The sequence below is a fragment of the Perna viridis genome, chromosome 6, assembly GCF_037379345.1.
Source record: "Perna viridis isolate PV_CMFRI_1.1 ecotype Kerala chromosome 6, ASM3737934v1, whole genome shotgun sequence".
Lineage (NCBI taxonomy): Eukaryota > Metazoa > Mollusca > Bivalvia > Mytilida > Mytilidae > Perna > Perna viridis.
The window spans coordinates 30,244,824-30,262,462 of NC_142450.1; the positions used below are offsets into that span (position 1 = coordinate 30,244,824).

Here is a 17,639-nt window from a genome sequence, read left to right on the forward strand (position 1 = left end):
ATGTCCATCAGTCTGTCCGTCTGTTACACTTTTTGTAATTGGTTTTTCAGCTTTTATCGGAGAGAAAGCTTAGATATTTGGTATATATCTTTTTGCTTGATTATTTGTATCGTACCCCCTTTTTTTCAGGTTCTACATTCATCGGCTTCCTGACTACCGATTGACTTTGTAATTTTTAGACTGTGCATAATGAAAATTAACATTTTTCCCCATTTCTGTATGAGTGAATGCTTAGATATTTGATATTACGTTTTTCTATGTGTCCTATTTTCAGGTTCCTCGCTCATCTACTTCCTGTTCCTTTCGAAGATGAACGAGGGTTTTCTTAGAACGACATAGCATGCAACCTCTTGTTTGTTTTTTAATTATGAAAATCGGTCAGATTTAGGTAATATTTAAGTGGAAATTTTAAAGTTTTTTAAACAGGTTCATTTTATATCAGAATCTCATTCTGGATCAAACATTTAATCCCAATCCAATATCTGAACTGTATCAAGCTTGTATATTATGTCCATAGTTCAGAGTTGACCACAGCGGTCACATCAAGCTGCTCAATGCGAAGCATTTTATTTAGATTTAGTATTCATATTGTGTACCATCAAATTTAATATGTTTTATGGAAAGGACTTATGGGAAGGACTTTTTGGAAATTCGAGTATACTAGGGCTAAATAGTATTTAAAATGGACTAGACAAAGCAAGAACTACGATCGAGCTGCTGGCATTATTGCATCGGCACAATAGATAGACACAACTGACCAATTAGAACTTGTCCTGTTGCCTTCTAAATGAGTCTGATGGTAACTTTAACACCTCCAAATTTCAAAAAAAAATTTATGACACGTTTCAAACTTTTGTAATTGATCTACCGTCTTATGTGTTTTGTCATTGTCATTAGCCATTACTAATATTCTTGTCTCAAATAAAGTTTTTATATTCAAACTACATTATAGATTTCCATCAATTTGTTGAAGAATTTGACGATAGCTATAGAAATTAAGGCTTGTTTGGTATCATTCTACAAAAACTCAGACTGTAGATCATTCATGCTTGTCAAAACCCACAGAAATCACTATAATTTCTTATTCAGTAACTGTTACAGACTAAATGTAAGTGACTATAGTTGAGTTCAGATATTTAGAAAAAAAAGATAAAAAAGCAGTGTTTGTTCGGAGGTGGGTTCACTTTGAATAACCTCTACTAATGTCAGTGTCTGAAATTTAAATGGATCTGTACTTTACAGTTCACTCACATCCATGAACTATATTTGTTTTGTACGTATTTGCCTCTTCAGTTTAGGTTTCATCTTAATTGTGGCTATATCCTTGAGTTCTCTTCACACTGCTATAATGTGTGTATTGAAGAAATGATTGATTATTCAGTCAAAATAGATTCCAAGGTATGTTTTGTTGGAGTATATTGCTTAAAAACTCTTGAGTCGTATTGATATAAATAAAGTAAACACTGGGATATATTCTGCATAAAGAAATTGATTTCACAGGTCATTTTATTGCTTTGGTGTCACCGTTTCCGTTTTACGACGACCTAAATGAAATATAAAAAAAATACATGTCAACATATCAGTAAGTATCACCCATCAAACAACTCATCAGTATCATATTGATATTGAATTGTGGATAAAATCCATATTCTTTCTCAAGTTTAAAAGCGATTATGTTAGTTTCAGAAAGATGGATTGGCTTCGCAAACAATTAGCACTAGTACTCAAATATTGTACGTTTTAAAATGATTTGTGTCGGATTCCGATTGAACCATGCTTATAAAAGTATTTTTAAAGCCTATCTTCATTCCGATATAAAAGAGGCGAACATGCTTGTGAATGACTGTAAATTATCAGATCAACGCAATAATACAAATCTGCATACGCTTTTTCACAAATGAAGTTATTTCCTCCATGTCCCGCGCGGCCTTCACATCTAGCGTCTGCCCAATAAACGGAAGTTCCATTTGCTATTACTGTTGTTACACAGTTCTGGTCAGTGGAGCCATCTGGTTGACCATCAGCCCATTTGTTGTAAGCCCCTAAGTTGGAACCTGTCTCAATCCATCTCCACTGACCCTCTATAGGAGCATCCTTCAGACCAATCCAATAATGATTGTAATGGAAACCTAAAACCAGAAAGCATGCATTTTGGGGTTTCATATAACGTATTTTTATGCATATCCACATCTCGTTTAAGCGTCAATTAAAAGCTGAAGTGTTATGAAATTGCTCGTTTCAAAATAAGGTCTTATATGCGCATGTCTTAAAGCAACTTTTGCTACTTTTCTATGTGTACGCGCGTCTGTATATGTATTACACGAATGTATACATGTTTTGTTGCTTTCTAATATGTTTCCTTGAGTTTCACACTTATATTTTGTTTTCTTTTCCTTTCTTTTTTCTTTTTGTTTTTTGTTTTGTTTTGTTTTGTTTTGTTTTGTTTTGTTTTGTTTTTTGTTTTTTGTTTTGTTTTTGAAACACAGGTTTGAGAGATAATATACATAATCAATTGTTTGTCGTGAATAAGCTTGATTGATTGATTGTTTGGGTTTAACGTCTGAGCAGCAATATTTCAGCTATATTCAGACGATGAACATGAAATGGACGATAAATGGACATGAAATAATGAAATGAAAAAAATAGGGATGGGAAACAAGGGTAATAGGGTCGAAAAATTTTGATTGCCACTAAAAAAGGGAGGGATGGGTAAGGTCGGGCAATTTAGCCTCCTGTAGCGGAGGGCTAAGGTTCCTACTCCTATCTAATACCACAGCAGGGTTCTTTAACGTGCGAGGAACGTGACATCTTTCCCAACACGATGCACCACTATGGTTTGCGGTCAGGTTTTCTGTATTATAGCCTGACAACCCCAGCATGTAACACGCAGAGGTACCCCATTCCACCACTTGGGGCACACATCCCAGTTTCTCTGTGAGCAGAGCGCCTAAAAAATTACCTGCTTCGTTTACAACAAGCAGATAGACTGTTTATTTCTAAATTCAGATGCTCAAATTTGAAGATCCCTATTGAAACCGGGAGATGGTCAGGAATCCCATGAGATGAACGAACATGCCAATTTTATAGAAATGGAACAGGCGATAAATTTTATTACCTGTTCATTTGTCAGAAAAGAGAAATTCTAGAACTTAGGCAAAAATATATACCTAGTTATTATTTACAATATCCAACTGAACAAAAATTTATTAATTTCTTAAAGCTATGTCATACTGAAATGTACAAAGACCTCGTTCATTCCATAAAAAGATTTCAAAGTTTTTTGTGATGTAATTGTATGTATGTATAACAATTGTGAATGTACTGAGTGTGGTTTATAAATAGTTGTTTGTTGTGACTATGTTTGAATGTGTGTATATGTCCTCTTGTACACCTGTGTGTCTGAGGTTTACCAAATAAGGTAGTGTCTATTGTCTATTATCTATTGCAAAATTATCTGAGAGAGAGTATCTATTGGTCTAAGTATCTATTGGTCTAAGTATCTATTGGTCTAAGTATTTGCATAAATTTGCTTACTTTAAAAGGACATCCAAAAACAAATATATTCAAAAAGTTGCTATACTTGACACGACCAAATTAGATGTATACCAAAATTGTTTTTTTTTTTTTTAATTCGCGATGGAGAGACTCTCTTAGTAAATTTCTACAGAGAAATGTAATAAAATAATTATGTCAGCTTGATGCATGCAAAATCATGTTTTACGGGACAAGATATCGCATGCATATAGCTGGCATACTTGTGTAATGGGAATATCAAGTCCGGACGCCGTAACTTGACGTATTGTGTTGATATCGAAACTTTTTTTTTATCAATTTCAGACTTAAACATTATATTTCACTTTACAAAAATTGTATCAAGCATTTTTTTAAAATATCATTTAACCACTTAAATAGATTTTTGATGTGCTTCTATGTGTAATCAACCGAAAAGGGAAAAAGTACCCAAATTACTATCTACTTAAAATAGAGAAGTCTAGACGGTTTAAGTATGGCTTTGGTAGGAAATGGAGGTATAACTGAAACCATGGGTACACATAGAAAGAGAACGAAAACTGTTCTACCGTTTTTCTTTTTTTTTCATCTCGGCCTTGTCAACATACAGCGTTTAGGCCAAGCCATTTCTATCACAATCTCTATAATATACTTACTTTGAAAAACTAATAAGAAATCTTGTAAGAAATTCATTTTATCTTCGCTATCAATCGTTACCAAATAAGCCCCCATCTTCTCACAGGCTGCCTAAATAAATGTTTGCCTCGTTACTTAAAAATATTAACACAATAAATGTGCATAACGGAGGTAACTTACAGTGACGGATATAGAGGGGTTATCTGGGTTTATTGAAAAAATGTGATAATTATGTGCAAAATTTTGGCAAAATATGAGCAAATGATAGCCTGGAACCTCCTTTCCAAATCTCTGGACCTCCACTAGGTCTACCGCACTGACGAGATTCGCATCTTTATTTAGCAGGAAAAAAATGAAAAAAAATCTCACGGTATAATGTAAGTTCATAAACTTTACTTCTTATTATTGTCAGAAAAGTATACATTAATACTGCTGAAGACAATTAGATATCGGTTATCATTTAGTAATGAGTGGTTTAAATTGATGGTAAAATTAGAATTTTCAACATGCGCGCTTGCGAGCATGTTCAAGTCTTGGTTTTACCATAGTGGGTGGAAGAATAATCTATATCAGGAATAGGCTGTAGGAGAATCAATTTTTCGTATGAAATCTGTAGAAATCTTTGAAAATGTAAAATGGCGGCAATTTAATTACCGGCCATTAATTTATAAGATGTATTTTTAATCACCGGCTTAGAATGGGAGAAATATACATTTTCCTTCAGTCTCGAGGAGATTGCAAGGGCTTCAGTGAATGGGTAAAATCTAAAATGTAACTATCGAGAGTGGAGAAATCTTGTAATCCGCGAGAACATTGGGGAAGAATCTGCTTCTCCCATGAAATCTGTAGAAAACTCGGCAATGTAAAATGGCGGGACAACTATCGCACCAATTTAATCAACGCCCGGTGGTTAAAAGTAACGCACATTTTTAATCACCGACTTAGAGTGGGCGAAATAACGATTTGAAATAACGCGCTTTTTCCATTCAATTTTTACCTCGGCTTCATTCCACCATTGATGACCCTTGCTGAAATAAATACATTTTCCTTTGTACTCTGTCCACCCTGAGTCGCATGCTGCCTTTACTGTCACTACCACTGAAGTTCAAGAAAAAAAACCTTTTTTAAAACAAGGCAATTTATTTTTGGTGTTAATTGTTATTGTGGTAATACAAAAAAATAGTATTCGTTCTCTGGTGAATCTTTTTTCTGTAAGAAAATAACGCAAGCAACAGCTCTTCCAAATCAACAAAATTATATTTAATTTATATGCGTGCTTTAAAATATCTTTCCATTGTGGGATGCGAAGTACCCTTTCTCCGCTGTTGGTTTTTGGCAGAAGTTCGTTACAAAACGTACAATACAAACCGGAAGTAGAATAAACGAAAGTCGGTTCGTATGGGATAATGGAAATACCGTAAACGTACGGAACTGCAACACAAGTAGAATGTAAGCATGCAAATGGGTTTGGTTTAGAGTTAGAGGACCAGGTCAATAACCAACCTGTTTTATTTCTAACATACAACATTTTTTTCTATATTTCTACAGGCATCTGATCAGCAAATACTGATAGTAGTTTACAATATTTGAAAAGGACGAGATGGAAAAGTGTTACTTTTTATAATGGAAAATGAAATCGAAAAGTTGACATTTAAAAACTCCATCACGATATCAGCAAATTTTTTCCTGAAGTTACTGTCGTATTATGAACTGAAGATATTTAACCACTTGAAAAGAAGTATGAAATACGCACCTGTCAGAAATATAAGAAGAAAACTTTTGGAATCCATTTTCTCATGTAAGGACGGTTTCCGAGTGTGTGACTGATAAGAACTTATTTGGAAAGGTCATAATTTAGAAACTTTACACTACTCTTGAAGCTTATATCATAGTCTGGGTGTACTTTCCTTTAATAGCGTTCTACTTGCCAATGATAGTGGCTTTTTCAGAACTTGATGACCTAATTTGCTATTGAGTTATATTACAAGTACTACTACCGTGTTTTCTTATCCAAACTGTGCTTTTCGTTGTTTCAGAAAAATACAACCATGCCAAGAAATACTCCAAAAATTTCTGGTCTGCCCCCTACAGGCACTAACTATCTTTGGTAACGGGATGGTGCAGATGAGGTCATTAATATATTTATTTTCTCAGCCGGGTCTCAAGTTTGATTCGAAAGCGGTTTGTCTTGGCATGGTACGTATAGGCTTTAGAAATTCGCATATCAGAAACGTTTTCTTCATTTTGTATTTACTTAGGTGGGGTGGGGTTAATTGTAAACAACGGTCTAAATTTCTGAGTTTTTTTACAACCGCTATGATTTCATAAATAACGAATAATAATAATAATTAAGAAATGAAATTTGGCTAGATTACAGTATATTAAGGAATTCGACAGTATACCGCCATTTAAATAAATCCAGAATAGCCACGATTTTAACATGACCGCCGTCGAAAAATGAAAAATATTCATAAAAATAGCCGAAAAAAAATCGTAAAAATTAGGAAAAAGATTGTAAAGACTGGATTTTATTTCTTAAAGAAAACTTATGTGTAGGGAATAGAACAAGCGCTGGGCAGACCTCCTAGGCCCTACGTTTACCTTGCAAAATCGTCTTAAGTGACCACCACCCTTATTTATTGACCGAGATCGAGTACGTTGGATATTCGATGTTCGATATTCCACATTCAAACTTTTCAATATCAAACTGAATATGAAACGGTAAAATTTTACCGTTTGATATTCAGTTTGATATTCAAATCCATTCTATATTCAATATATAAACCGGAAACGAATGTCAAACGAATATCGAACAGCAAAAAAATCCTGTTTGATATTCAGTTTGATATTCAAATCCGTTCTATATTCAATATCTAAACCGGAAACGAATATCAAACGAATATCGAACAGAAAAAGACAACCGTTCGATATTCATTTGATATTCATTTAGAATTTACAGTCTTAAAAGTAGCCAGAAATGAATATCAAACGAATATCAAACGGTACAATTTTACCGTTTGATATTCAGTTTGATATTGAGAAGTTTGAATGTCGAATATCGAACATCGAATATCCAACGTACTTGATCTCGGTTATTTATTGACATATTGATCCATCGTATTTTACGGGTATTTACTATAAACAGAAGGGTATTCCGAAGTACACAAGTCAAGTCGAAGTTCTATTTATCACCACAGACAAATTGCAAATGTTATTTGTAGTTTTTACTAATTATTGAGTTCCCAAAACGAAAAGGGGAAATACATTATATTTTGCCGGTTTCGTCTTCGTCTTCTTATTTTTATTACAAGTATTCAGTCTTCCCACTGTAGGCACTAGTTATCTTTGGTTACGCGATAGTAGAGATGAGGTCATTGATGTATTTATTTTCTCAGCAGGGTCTCAAGTTGAATTCTGGAGCGGTTTGTCTTTGCATGTTCCAGTTATTTGCAAGTTTATTCCTTCATGTCTGTAAAGCATATCGAAGTGCTATGTCTTGTTTATTTCTTTTTAGTTTTATAATGATAATAATAGATTATTTAATATTTTTTTTCAACGAGAGGGAGTTTCTCATGCTTATCTCGTCGAGCGGCTGTGCCGCGAGACGAGATGATCATGAGAAACTCCCGCGAGTTGATAAAATATTTAATAATATGTTTATCGCTGTTTTGCTGAATTGTAAGGTATTAGTTTTCTTTTATTTCCATTTTGCTTGACCTAACTATGAAAGTTTTATAAGCGCTGCAAAATTTCCTTTCGGGACTATTTTTAACGACGTGCTACGTGACGTCATGTATGTTGTGCAGCTGTGATACACATCTTTAAAAAAAACATCGGTTAACTATGACGGTCGCGTTTAAAATTTGTGAAATAATTTTGGGATTTATTCATTCTAATCGAGTGAGTTACTGTTTTTATTCATTTCCCATTGTAGACTAGAAAGTATTGACACAATTAGCCATTATTTCATACGCAGTACACAAACAGGCGGTTTTTTGGGTCGTCAAATATTCCTACGCTGTTGCTTGTATGTCACGCGGGGACATAGAAACTAGCGATAATTTTCATTCTCACTCGACCAACGTGAGATTGAAAATTATCGTATAGAAAGATCAACGGGATTTTAAACAAAATAGTGATAATTACTTTTATCGCGTGTTTCTGAGTACAAATGCCGATATTTTGTCATGTAACAAGAATAGGTATATATGTCAAAAGAGAAAAAAGAAAAAAACCCAACCGAGATGAAAATGTCAACCAAATGCCTTACAAAATATATCAAATATAGACTTTAATTACACAATGAATACTGCCATTAAATCATATTACTTATTCATCCAGACTCACTAGAACTTTAAAAAATATCGAGCTTTATCTGTTGGTCCAACATGACTCATTCGCTTGCAACGTTATTGTAATCAGGAGAAGGATCCAGGAACTTTGAAAGAGGGGGTCCAGGTTATCATTTGCTCATTTTTGACCATATCTTGTTGCACGAAATTAAAAATGCTTTCTCTACTGTAAACACAAACCTATTAGCACCATTCAAAATACATTTTCACGTTCATTTTGACGCAGCCGTTGCATTTTATTGAGTTGTTCCAATTTGTTAATGTGAAACACTTTTAGTTTTCAACACAATGGTTTTCAACACTTCCTTTGGTTTTCAAAGTAAGGAGTCCTGTTTTACCCTACATATCTGATTATGCAAGTTATATAGAATGCAAAAACGAGCACTTTTACCGGTATAAAATTTTCTGTTAAAGTTTTAATAGAAACAACGTTTCCTATACCTGGCAATCTTATAACGTTGTGTTTATAAAGTTTTGACGGTATTTTGACGGCTTAAGTACAACGGTTTCAATCGTGTATTGTTTTATTTCTGCTATTAATTGATAATCAATGAACAATTTTAATAAAGTTCATTACTTTTATTTTCGAAACTTAATATAAAAAATATGCCTCTTCTCATTTTATCCGATCACAACAGACCCATCGGTATCAGCACTGGAAAAAATATCAATATTTTAGACATAAAATTACTTGCAAACTGAGTTCGTCCAAATTGGTGTATGAAACTATTCTGCTTTTATTTTTATCTTACCACATGAGAGATGATAGTGTTTTACAATATCTCAGAGTAAAATACATTTATATCACGACATAACACAGAAGTAATAACGCTTTAGCCATTCCTTAGCTCCGAACCTTCCTGGCTACTTGTTTAAAGGTTCTATTTTTCTGTAGGTAGTGTGTCTATGATCGTATAAATTTTATCAAATTGAATATAGTCGATATGTATCATTACATCATTATTCAAATAATCTTTTATTTTCAAGTATAACGAAATTTTAAATTAAAAATTGAGGCAATAATAAGGATTTTTATTTTATTTTTCCCCAATATATCCCTTTTTAGCTTCATTAAAGATATCAGAAATAAAATTAAATCGATACCCCACACAAACTTACGGTTTTTCACAAATGTAGTTATAACCATGAGAATGATGACCCGCGTGACCACAACTGGCATCTTGCCAAAACAGTTCGGTGCCATTAAAATAAGTCGCAAGACAGCTTGTGCCCAGGCCTCCTTTTGGATAATCTGGTCCCCAGATCGAGAATCCGGTCATTGCGGTACCAGTTTCAACCCAACGCCATTGTCCTTCGATTACGTAATCGTTTCCTCCTAGCCAAAATGTTCTGGCTCCCCATGCTGGCCAAGAAAAATACGTTTAAGAATTATGGTAATTTCAGCTATTCGAAATTGTTTATAATTCTATTTCAAAAACGTCGGGCAAATATGAATCAGAACGTATTTTCCGAGGCAATAAGCTTTTTTTTTTATTTTTAAGTTAAAGCTTCAAAGGGAGTTCTTTTCAAGTTCATGATCCACAAAACACAAAGTCTTCATTGCAATGACTCGCATAAATCAAGCATGTTTTATCGCTGGCAGAAATATTAGCAACCTTTGTTAAATGCATGCATGTAACACAAATGATAAAGATGACAAAAACTGATGTAAAAATCATATAAGTTGATTTGACAAGAACGATATATATCTAAGCAACCTGTGATAACAAAATCTCACATGTAAAAACATTCAGAAAACTCTTGATAAATTCGTGCTTTTTGGGATTATCGTCACTAGCCAGATAGGCATTCATTTTTCTGCATGCTGCCTGAAACACAAGAAGAACAATACCTATATTAGATTGTTATGTTTATATACATGCAGAATTATATATGTTAATCACGAGTACAAATATATATATTCCTATAGGAAAATTTAATCAAATCTGGACAACTTACTTCAGATAGACTCTGCAATACAGTTAAAAAGTGACTGCACGTTTTTTTTTTCACTTCACGTGCATTATTTATGACGTGAATTTAGCTTTAAAATTTTGGCATGGATCGAGTTTATTATTATTATTGTTTTATTATTATTATTATATTATTATCATTTTAAGAACTGCATGTTTATGCCCGGTCGAACGGTTTAATCAGTTTTTTTTGTAGAGGAGTCAATGTCACGATCAGTACATACTATTAAGTTCGTAATATTAATCTTTACCCACCTCAGAATCTACCCAAGTATGTGGTGTTCTACCGAAAAACAAACATTCTCCATCAAACTCAGCCCAGCCATGAGGACAGGATGAACTTGCAAACACAAAACCTAAATTCAAGAATGACAATTTGCATTATTTTCACATACTTGCCATATTGAGTATTCTAAGAATTTGTTTTAAATTTCCAGAAATTGGGTTTCTGTGCAACTTTTGAGCTCCTTTTGCAGTCGCGAACTCATACGTACGTCTATCACCAATATTGGGAACATTTCTTTTTGCATGAAGTCACAAATTCTATTTTTAACTCCAGTTAAGCCCCTCCTAACCTGAAATCCTGGACCCGTCCCTAGTTTGTCAACAGTTTGAAATGATAATAATTATATATTTGTTCAACCAGAAATATTCTCAAATGATATGATGAAATTTAAATTTTACATACAGGAAGTACTTCCTTTTCAATATACTAGTATTAATAATCTAGTTGCATTACACGGTCCCTGACGCGAGGAAAATTTCCCGGCATTTTTTTTTATATATATTTTTTTTAATTACAAATCTTCTGGAAACGTAATAGATTTAAACGAAGAAACATTTTAGAACTGATTTTAGGACAAAATGAATGTTTGGTATGATAGCTTTGATGGACCATATCTACCTTATTGCACATTGAATGTACTAAGACACCTTTTGTCATGCGAAATATTTCTGCATTGATTCTTTGGCTACGGAATTTTGCATATTAAAAAAAATTAAAAACTATCGAAATGTCTACGTTTTTAAGCTATTAACATCAAAGTTATTGATATTTAATTCTGAGTCTGAAAGTATGCGCTATATCGTAAAATATATAAATGCTATTTACATATAACAAAAATACTTACACAAACTAAACAATACTATTTGGATCACCATTTTCTTCAAGTTATCACGAGAGATAAGAACGGGGACAAATGTTCTACAAAAGTAGGTCATACCTTAAGCATATCTTCACGTTACTCAATGCAATCAAGAACACTACATGGCGCGCACTGTGTAGTGTATTGAACGTTTTGATACATTATAGTTAGGTCCAAAAGTCTTTTCGGTGCATTGGTGACAGACCAGACCTATCACGAAGGATAGATAGGTCGACTTAACTCGTGCTACAATTGGGATTGTCTGTAAATACATCTTTTGTTCCCGATTATTTTACGTAGAATTTTAAATGTTACGTCTCATTTCAAAGTCAATGCATATAGTGTAGAAACTGTCATGCTATTTTTAAATGTCACATATATATTTAAGTAAGATGTTCGAAATGTGCTTCTGCCTTTTATTATGCCCATCTGTGCCGGAAGCTGTACTGACTTGTATTTATCTGAAATATATCTACTTCATTCTCAATCACCATAAGTACATGGTATAAAGAAGCATTAACATAATACTAATAGGATAATTAATGGGAAAGATCGAATAACCAAAATATGATCACGAGTGCCGAAGAACGCCTAGATTTAACGAAAGTGGGCGGAACTTGTTCCGTGCACGAGTGAAATCTTACTGCGTTCTTGGCACGAGTGATAGTATTTTGGTTGTTTACGATAACCAATTAATTATACTATTTGTTATAGATTCTCCGATTATTCGTCGCTAATTTGAAACAAGGATTTTCAAATTTTGTGAACGGCGGATTGATATCCTTGTTTTGACGTTTTGGCGGGGAAAAGCCCGAGAGTGAAAATACTTATTGAACAGAGTCAAATATCGAATTTTTTTTACACTGTGAGCATTTGGTATATCACTGCTATCTACATAGTAAATTTAATTATATACAAATGAAGGCTAAGCCATAAATGATGATATCCACGTGATGATATCATACCATTTGCTACCCTGGAGAGTTTAACCTTTATGAATGTACATAAGTTTATCAGTTCTACAAATCGAACACATTTCATTAAATATTTAAGTTTAAGAATGTTTGATCTATTTGTGAACTAGGTTTTGAGAGGCTGCTTACTGCTTATATTAAACAGCTGAGGCCACATTGAAGTGAAGGCAAAATTACGGCAGGGGGTCTGGCCCCCCCCCCCCCCCGAAGCTCCGCGGAGATAGCGTTTTAGAGTATTATTTGTGCCTCTCCTGGATGTATTTTATTTTTTAAACAAATTGGCAAAATTAACTGCTGGTAAAAGCTTTTCTGCCTAACGGCAGCTACGCGACTGTTAAAATTGGAGCATTTGAACAAGAAATGGATTTCGTCCTCTCCCCCCACCCCAAATCTAGAAGGACGAAGAGAACGAAGTTGTGTTGTCCTGTAGCTTTGGTCGACTCATTGTGGAATAGGAAGCGCACGAATTTCTGCTAAACGAATTTGGCCTCCATAAGTTCAAGGAAGGTATTTTATTCTATAACAATCCCACCTCCCCCTTTTCTAAATCACACTAAATCAGTTCGTAAATTAAAACAACAAAAACACAATTGTAGTTTTTGTTCAACCGTGAATGACTTTAATGTTTTTGTTTTGTTATTTTTGGCTACTATTAATTTGAAGCAAATATAATCGTATTATTTTGACGAAAGGTTTGTTGTGGTATTTTCAACGCTGTGAATTTGTTTTGTTCTCCATTGTTGTTACTGAAAAACAAACAATCAGTTTTAAAATGAAAACCCAAGAAAAATTTGTTCTTTTTTGCGGAAATAACATGACGATGTGATATTAATAATTTTGTTAATGTACTTTTTTGCAGAAGAATATCCAGTAAAATCAACGAACAAATCTTGATCATATTGATGTCTTGCTGAAGGTTGAGAGATTTGAAGTCAAAATGTTGGCAATAGTTATAAAATATTCTGGAACATTCTTATATTTAATATTTTTACTACAGCAATGAGTTATTTTAAAAATCATTATGAACCATTTGTCACTATTATGGATGTCAAACTCGGATGCTCTCAAGGGCTTCAGTAGCTTATACTTTCATGGATTATTCGGACTTGCCAACATACACGAAGAAACTAGCACTTGCTTTGATGTTTGCAGAAGTTTCCATTTCGCCTTTGTTCACTCCAAATCTTACTATGGCAAAATAGGAATAATTCATTTACCAACTTGAAGATTGATAGCTAAGGGGAAATTGGAACAAGCCTGACTGAGTAATCAGTGCAAAGGAGGGACAAAAAGTCCATTATATGTGGTTTTGAAAGTGGCTCGTCAATCACACAAAAACGGATTTTGATAAACACGTAATGTATTCGTAAATCATTTATTATACATCAATAGAACATCTATCTTAACCAATTACACCCCCGCCTGTACCAGACTGGAAATCTGGGTCACTGAAAAATAATTACTACATAATTTATTTCAATTAAGATGTTAGATGATTAATAATGCATCTGTATTTATGGTTCCAATGCTTTTTGTCTGTTTTGTTTATATTTATTAAGTTCCAATGCTTTTTGTCTGTTTTGTTTATATTTATAAAGAAGAGTTACAATTAGTACAAGAGTGTGCGAAGCAGTATAAAGGAAAAGATAATGTCTTTACAAGTATATTATTTGAAGAATGACGACCGTTTTATTTTTTTTCATTACCGTGTTCGTGTGTTTGCTTTTATCATGCTTGAGAATACATTTATCATTAATGAATTTATTTAATTTTTATGCACCATGTTAATTTGGGATCATGGTTTAATGTTCATTTAAGGGCATTTCACAAACGTGCAATTTGACTTTCGTGTATGATTTTTTTTTTCAGGTGTACTTACGGTTTCTCACAAACGTATGCTGCCTTCACTCCGTGATGGTTGTCACATCTCATATCATCCCAAAACATGTTAGTTCCGTTCATTACAGTAGCCATGCAGTTCTGGGTGAGGTTGCCAGCCGGTTCTCCAGGAAGCCATGCCGAAAACCCGCTCACTATCCCTCCGGTTTCTAACCACTGCCAACGGTTTTCGAATGTGTAATCACTAGCACCCAACCAAAAATGGCGCATTCCCCAACCTAAAGAGCAAAACAAACTATAATTGTGCTATTTTCATAATGACAGAGAGAGAACTGTATTTAAAAAAAAACCACACCGCTTGGAACAACAATCATCACACTTAAATAGTGTCGGCAGGGCAAGCTACTGGAAATATCCCTCGAAGTACATGTACCATGCATGTCTGGTAGAATAGAGAAAACCTTAACTAAAAGCCAGAAAAATATATTTCCTAAATAACCATAACGACCAAGTATGAGAAATTAAAATCTTTTAATGTTATGTGTTTTTTTTTCACGGAAAAATCAATCTATAAAGTATAACACCAGACATAGTTTATCTCATTCGCAATAATTTGCAAATTCTGTTTTAGCAAAATTGACATATCCTTACTTGTGAAAACATTGGTAAATCTCGCGATATAATTATGTTTTTCTTGATTATCATCTGTGGCCAGATATGAATGGTGCTTCCTGCAGTCGGCCTAAAATATAAAACAACATTTTATTCCCTATCTGGTATATTGTTATTACATGTTAAAAGAGATAAAATAATTTTCGAAAAAGAACAGACATGCTAGGATAGAATGTGATGTCTCTCTTTCAATATGTAATTCTCCCTTACTAGGATAGTGATGTCTCTCTTTCAATATGTAATTCTCCCCTACTAAGATAGAGTGTGATGTCTCTCTTTCAATATGTAATTCTCCCCTATAAAGCGCTATAAAACGACATACCTCTGCATCAAGCCATGTTCTTGGAATGTGACCAAAAAAAAGACATTCTCCTTTGAATAGCGTCCAGCCTTTATCACATGCAGGTAACACGAATGATAGACCTAGAATAGAAATAATATAATTGCTACGAATAAGGTCCCAGAAATGTCCCTCCCACAATATCTTAAGAAACACTAAGTGGACACAATGGGTAAGACTTCGGGGTTTTACTCAAATTCTACAAACTTCTGGTTCCCCAAGGATCAAGGAGATACGAGCAAGATAAATTCCCTGCAGCATACCACGTATAGTAGTTTCAGCGATATTTTCTCCTGAACATAATCACCAGGGGAGATTCACAGTGGCGGATCCAGGTGGAGTGCAGGGTTTGGCAACCCTCCTTTTTATTGAAAATTTGTCATTTTCATGTGTAAAATTGACAAAAAAAATGGCAAATAATGTTCTAGCGCCCCCTTTTTCTAAGGAACCTCGGCTGACGGCCTTTTCAAAGTCTGGATCCGGCCCTGATCCAGGTAAACGTAAAAACGATTCCGACTAAGAAAATTGTAAAAGGAGCTCCATATGTTTTATATGCTAATAGTTGCCCACAATTTATCGATATGAAAAAATGTATGTCCTGCACTGGATAGGCAACGGAAATAGGTATGCGCTAGATGTATGACCGTAGAAACTGTCACTCGTTTCATTTGTTTTTGTCTGTGTTTGAACTGTTTCATTGTTCTAGCAAAACATTGCTTCATTTACACTTCGAAAATATATAATTTGTACTAGATTGCAGTTATTTACCCTGAAAATGATTTAATGTTAGTTCGAAGAATTTTCAGAATTGACCTTACCGATGATAAACGTGAAGAGTCCGAGGAACGCCATTTCTCTCTTACTGTTGTGTGTTTTCTTATCTATTTCCAATTCATGCAATACAACGCAAAAATAGGAGAGGTTATTATATGTGAAACGGTGGACCGTTTCAAAGTGGTCTAGAGCTTGTATAGGCTTATACATCTATATTTTTTTTATTTTGTAAAACGATTTTTTTTTAAATTTTGTGTGATAGCATCAACCGATCATTTTCTACATCAACATACACCAAGCATTCATCTTTTTGACATTTAATAATAATAATCATATTTCCAGGAACATGCTAGAACATTACCTAGATCAGGTTTTTTTTCTAATGTATGTATAAATTCGTACATCATTATTTAATTTTAAAAAAAATGCATTAAGTAATATATTTCATAGTCCGTTTAAGTTAAATTAATCTTCGGAAAAAAATCTTAAAAATTCATTTTTGAAAATAACTCACTTTTTTCTCGAAGATTTAGAATCCCCACACGAGTCGATGTTGTTTTCTAATCACCTTGTCCGTCTAAATGTCTTCGCTATTATCTCGACTCCCAATAAACTGCGTTACTGTGCGACTTTGTACAGATGAGACAGACGTTATTACCAATTTTGGCAGCTGTCCTTTTTGTGGGACTATAATTTGTCAATTGTTACTACTGTCGATGATTTGTCAGATCTCAATTTGCACTTCAATACGTTGTAAAACATTACTCACGATCACAGGGGCTTGCTCTCGCTATTACAATGTGATATAATATGTAAATATTATTTTTGGGTGGGCAAAGTTCCTATTCTTTATCTAAAGCATCGTCCTTTGATGTCCTCAGCATTTGGATCATCCAAGAAGCTGCTCCATCTGCTCTGGTCACAAGGCTATAACAATTCGATCCTCGAAGCCCTTTGCAACTCTAATATAGTAATGTTTATTTGGATTATTTTAATAATTGAATATTAGTAGCTAGCTGCTGTTGGAACATTTATTTTCTCTGTTGTACCTGGCATCCCACAATTTCATATTATTTTTTTTACTATGTGGTAAATCAGTCATTGTAAATCTTTGTTGTGTGCTTACATGTCATGTAATGTGATATTATATTTTTAATATATAAGTAATTACATGTATATAATGTATCCTGCCCTCTCGGGCTAATTCATATGGTTACAGAATATTAGTCGGGCTGCATATTAAAATCCGAATAAAATTGAAACCGGTAGATACGAAAATTTATGTATAGAAGAAAGAACATGTTTTATTTGTTGTTTTAGTGTTGAAAATGAAAAGCATGTGTTACTGGAATGCCCTTTATATGCAGATATACGTAATGATTTTTTTACCCATGCCTTTTGTATTTATGATGATTTTATGAACA

The 17,639-nt window shown here is 33.8% G+C and overlaps 3 protein-coding genes across 3 annotated transcripts; all 3 read right to left on the minus strand.

Moving 5' to 3' along the window:
• Positions 1-1,488: 1,488 nt before the first annotated feature.
• On the minus strand, positions 1,489-6,023 carry LOC148614496 (perlucin-like protein). The gene is made up of 5 exons (XM_088588599.1): positions 5,900-6,023; positions 5,144-5,244; positions 4,167-4,257; positions 1,886-2,129; positions 1,489-1,544 (listed from the first exon to the last, which is right to left on the minus strand). Exons 1-5 carry the CDS (start codon positions 5,934-5,936, stop codon positions 1,535-1,537), a joined length of 483 nt encoding a protein of 160 aa, XP_088444725.1. The 5' UTR covers positions 5,937-6,023; the 3' UTR covers positions 1,489-1,534.
• A 3,033-nt stretch (positions 6,024-9,056) lies between these two features.
• Positions 9,057-11,755, minus strand: LOC148614497 (galactose-specific lectin nattectin-like). The gene is made up of 5 exons (XM_088588600.1): positions 11,602-11,755; positions 10,727-10,827; positions 10,237-10,327; positions 9,618-9,861; positions 9,057-9,153 (listed from the first exon to the last, which is right to left on the minus strand). Exons 1-5 carry the CDS (start codon positions 11,690-11,692, stop codon positions 9,120-9,122), a joined length of 561 nt encoding a protein of 186 aa, XP_088444726.1. The 5' UTR covers positions 11,693-11,755; the 3' UTR covers positions 9,057-9,119.
• A 2,196-nt stretch (positions 11,756-13,951) lies between these two features.
• LOC148614498 (hepatic lectin-like) lies at positions 13,952-16,748 on the minus strand. The gene is made up of 6 exons (XM_088588601.1): positions 16,730-16,748; positions 16,260-16,322; positions 15,424-15,524; positions 15,081-15,171; positions 14,470-14,707; positions 13,952-14,038 (listed from the first exon to the last, which is right to left on the minus strand). The coding sequence occupies exons 2-6, from the start codon at positions 16,291-16,293 to the stop codon at positions 13,993-13,995; spliced, it is 510 nt and encodes a 169-aa protein (XP_088444727.1). The 5' UTR covers positions 16,294-16,322; positions 16,730-16,748; the 3' UTR covers positions 13,952-13,992.
• Between the last annotated feature and the right edge of the window lie 891 nt (positions 16,749-17,639).

Coding starts and splice junctions, on each gene's coding strand:
- LOC148614497 (XM_088588600.1), bottom strand. CDS start 11,692: ATGACCTACTTTTGTAGAACATTTGTCCCCGTTCTTATCTCTCGTGAT. Junction 10,328..10,726: donor ATACTTGGGTAGATTCTGAG/GTGGGTAAAGAT, acceptor CTTGTGTTTCAG/GCAGCATGCAGAAAAATGAA. Junction 9,154..9,617: donor AACTACATTTGTGAAAAACC/GTAAGTTTGTGT, acceptor TATTTTTTCCAG/TGCTGATACCGATGGGTCTG.
- LOC148614498 (XM_088588601.1), bottom strand. CDS start 16,293: ATGGCGTTCCTCGGACTCTTCACGTTTATCATCG. Junction 15,525..16,259: donor ACTCTTCACGTTTATCATCG/GTAAGGTCAATT, acceptor TTTCTATTCTAG/GTCTATCATTCGTGTTACCT. Junction 14,039..14,469: donor GCATACGTTTGTGAGAAACC/GTAAGTACACCT, acceptor ATTATTTTTCAG/TGACCCAGATTTCCAGTCTG.
- LOC148614496 (XM_088588599.1), bottom strand. CDS start 5,936: ATGGATTCCAAAAGTTTTCTTCTTATATTTCTGACAG. Junction 4,258..5,143: donor AATGGTGGAATGAAGCCGAG/GTAAAAATTGAA, acceptor ACATTTATTTAG/GCAGCCTGTGAGAAGATGGG. Junction 2,130..4,166: donor TTTCTTATTAGTTTTTCAAA/GTAAGTATATTA, acceptor TTCTGGTTTTAG/GTTTCCATTACAATCATTAT.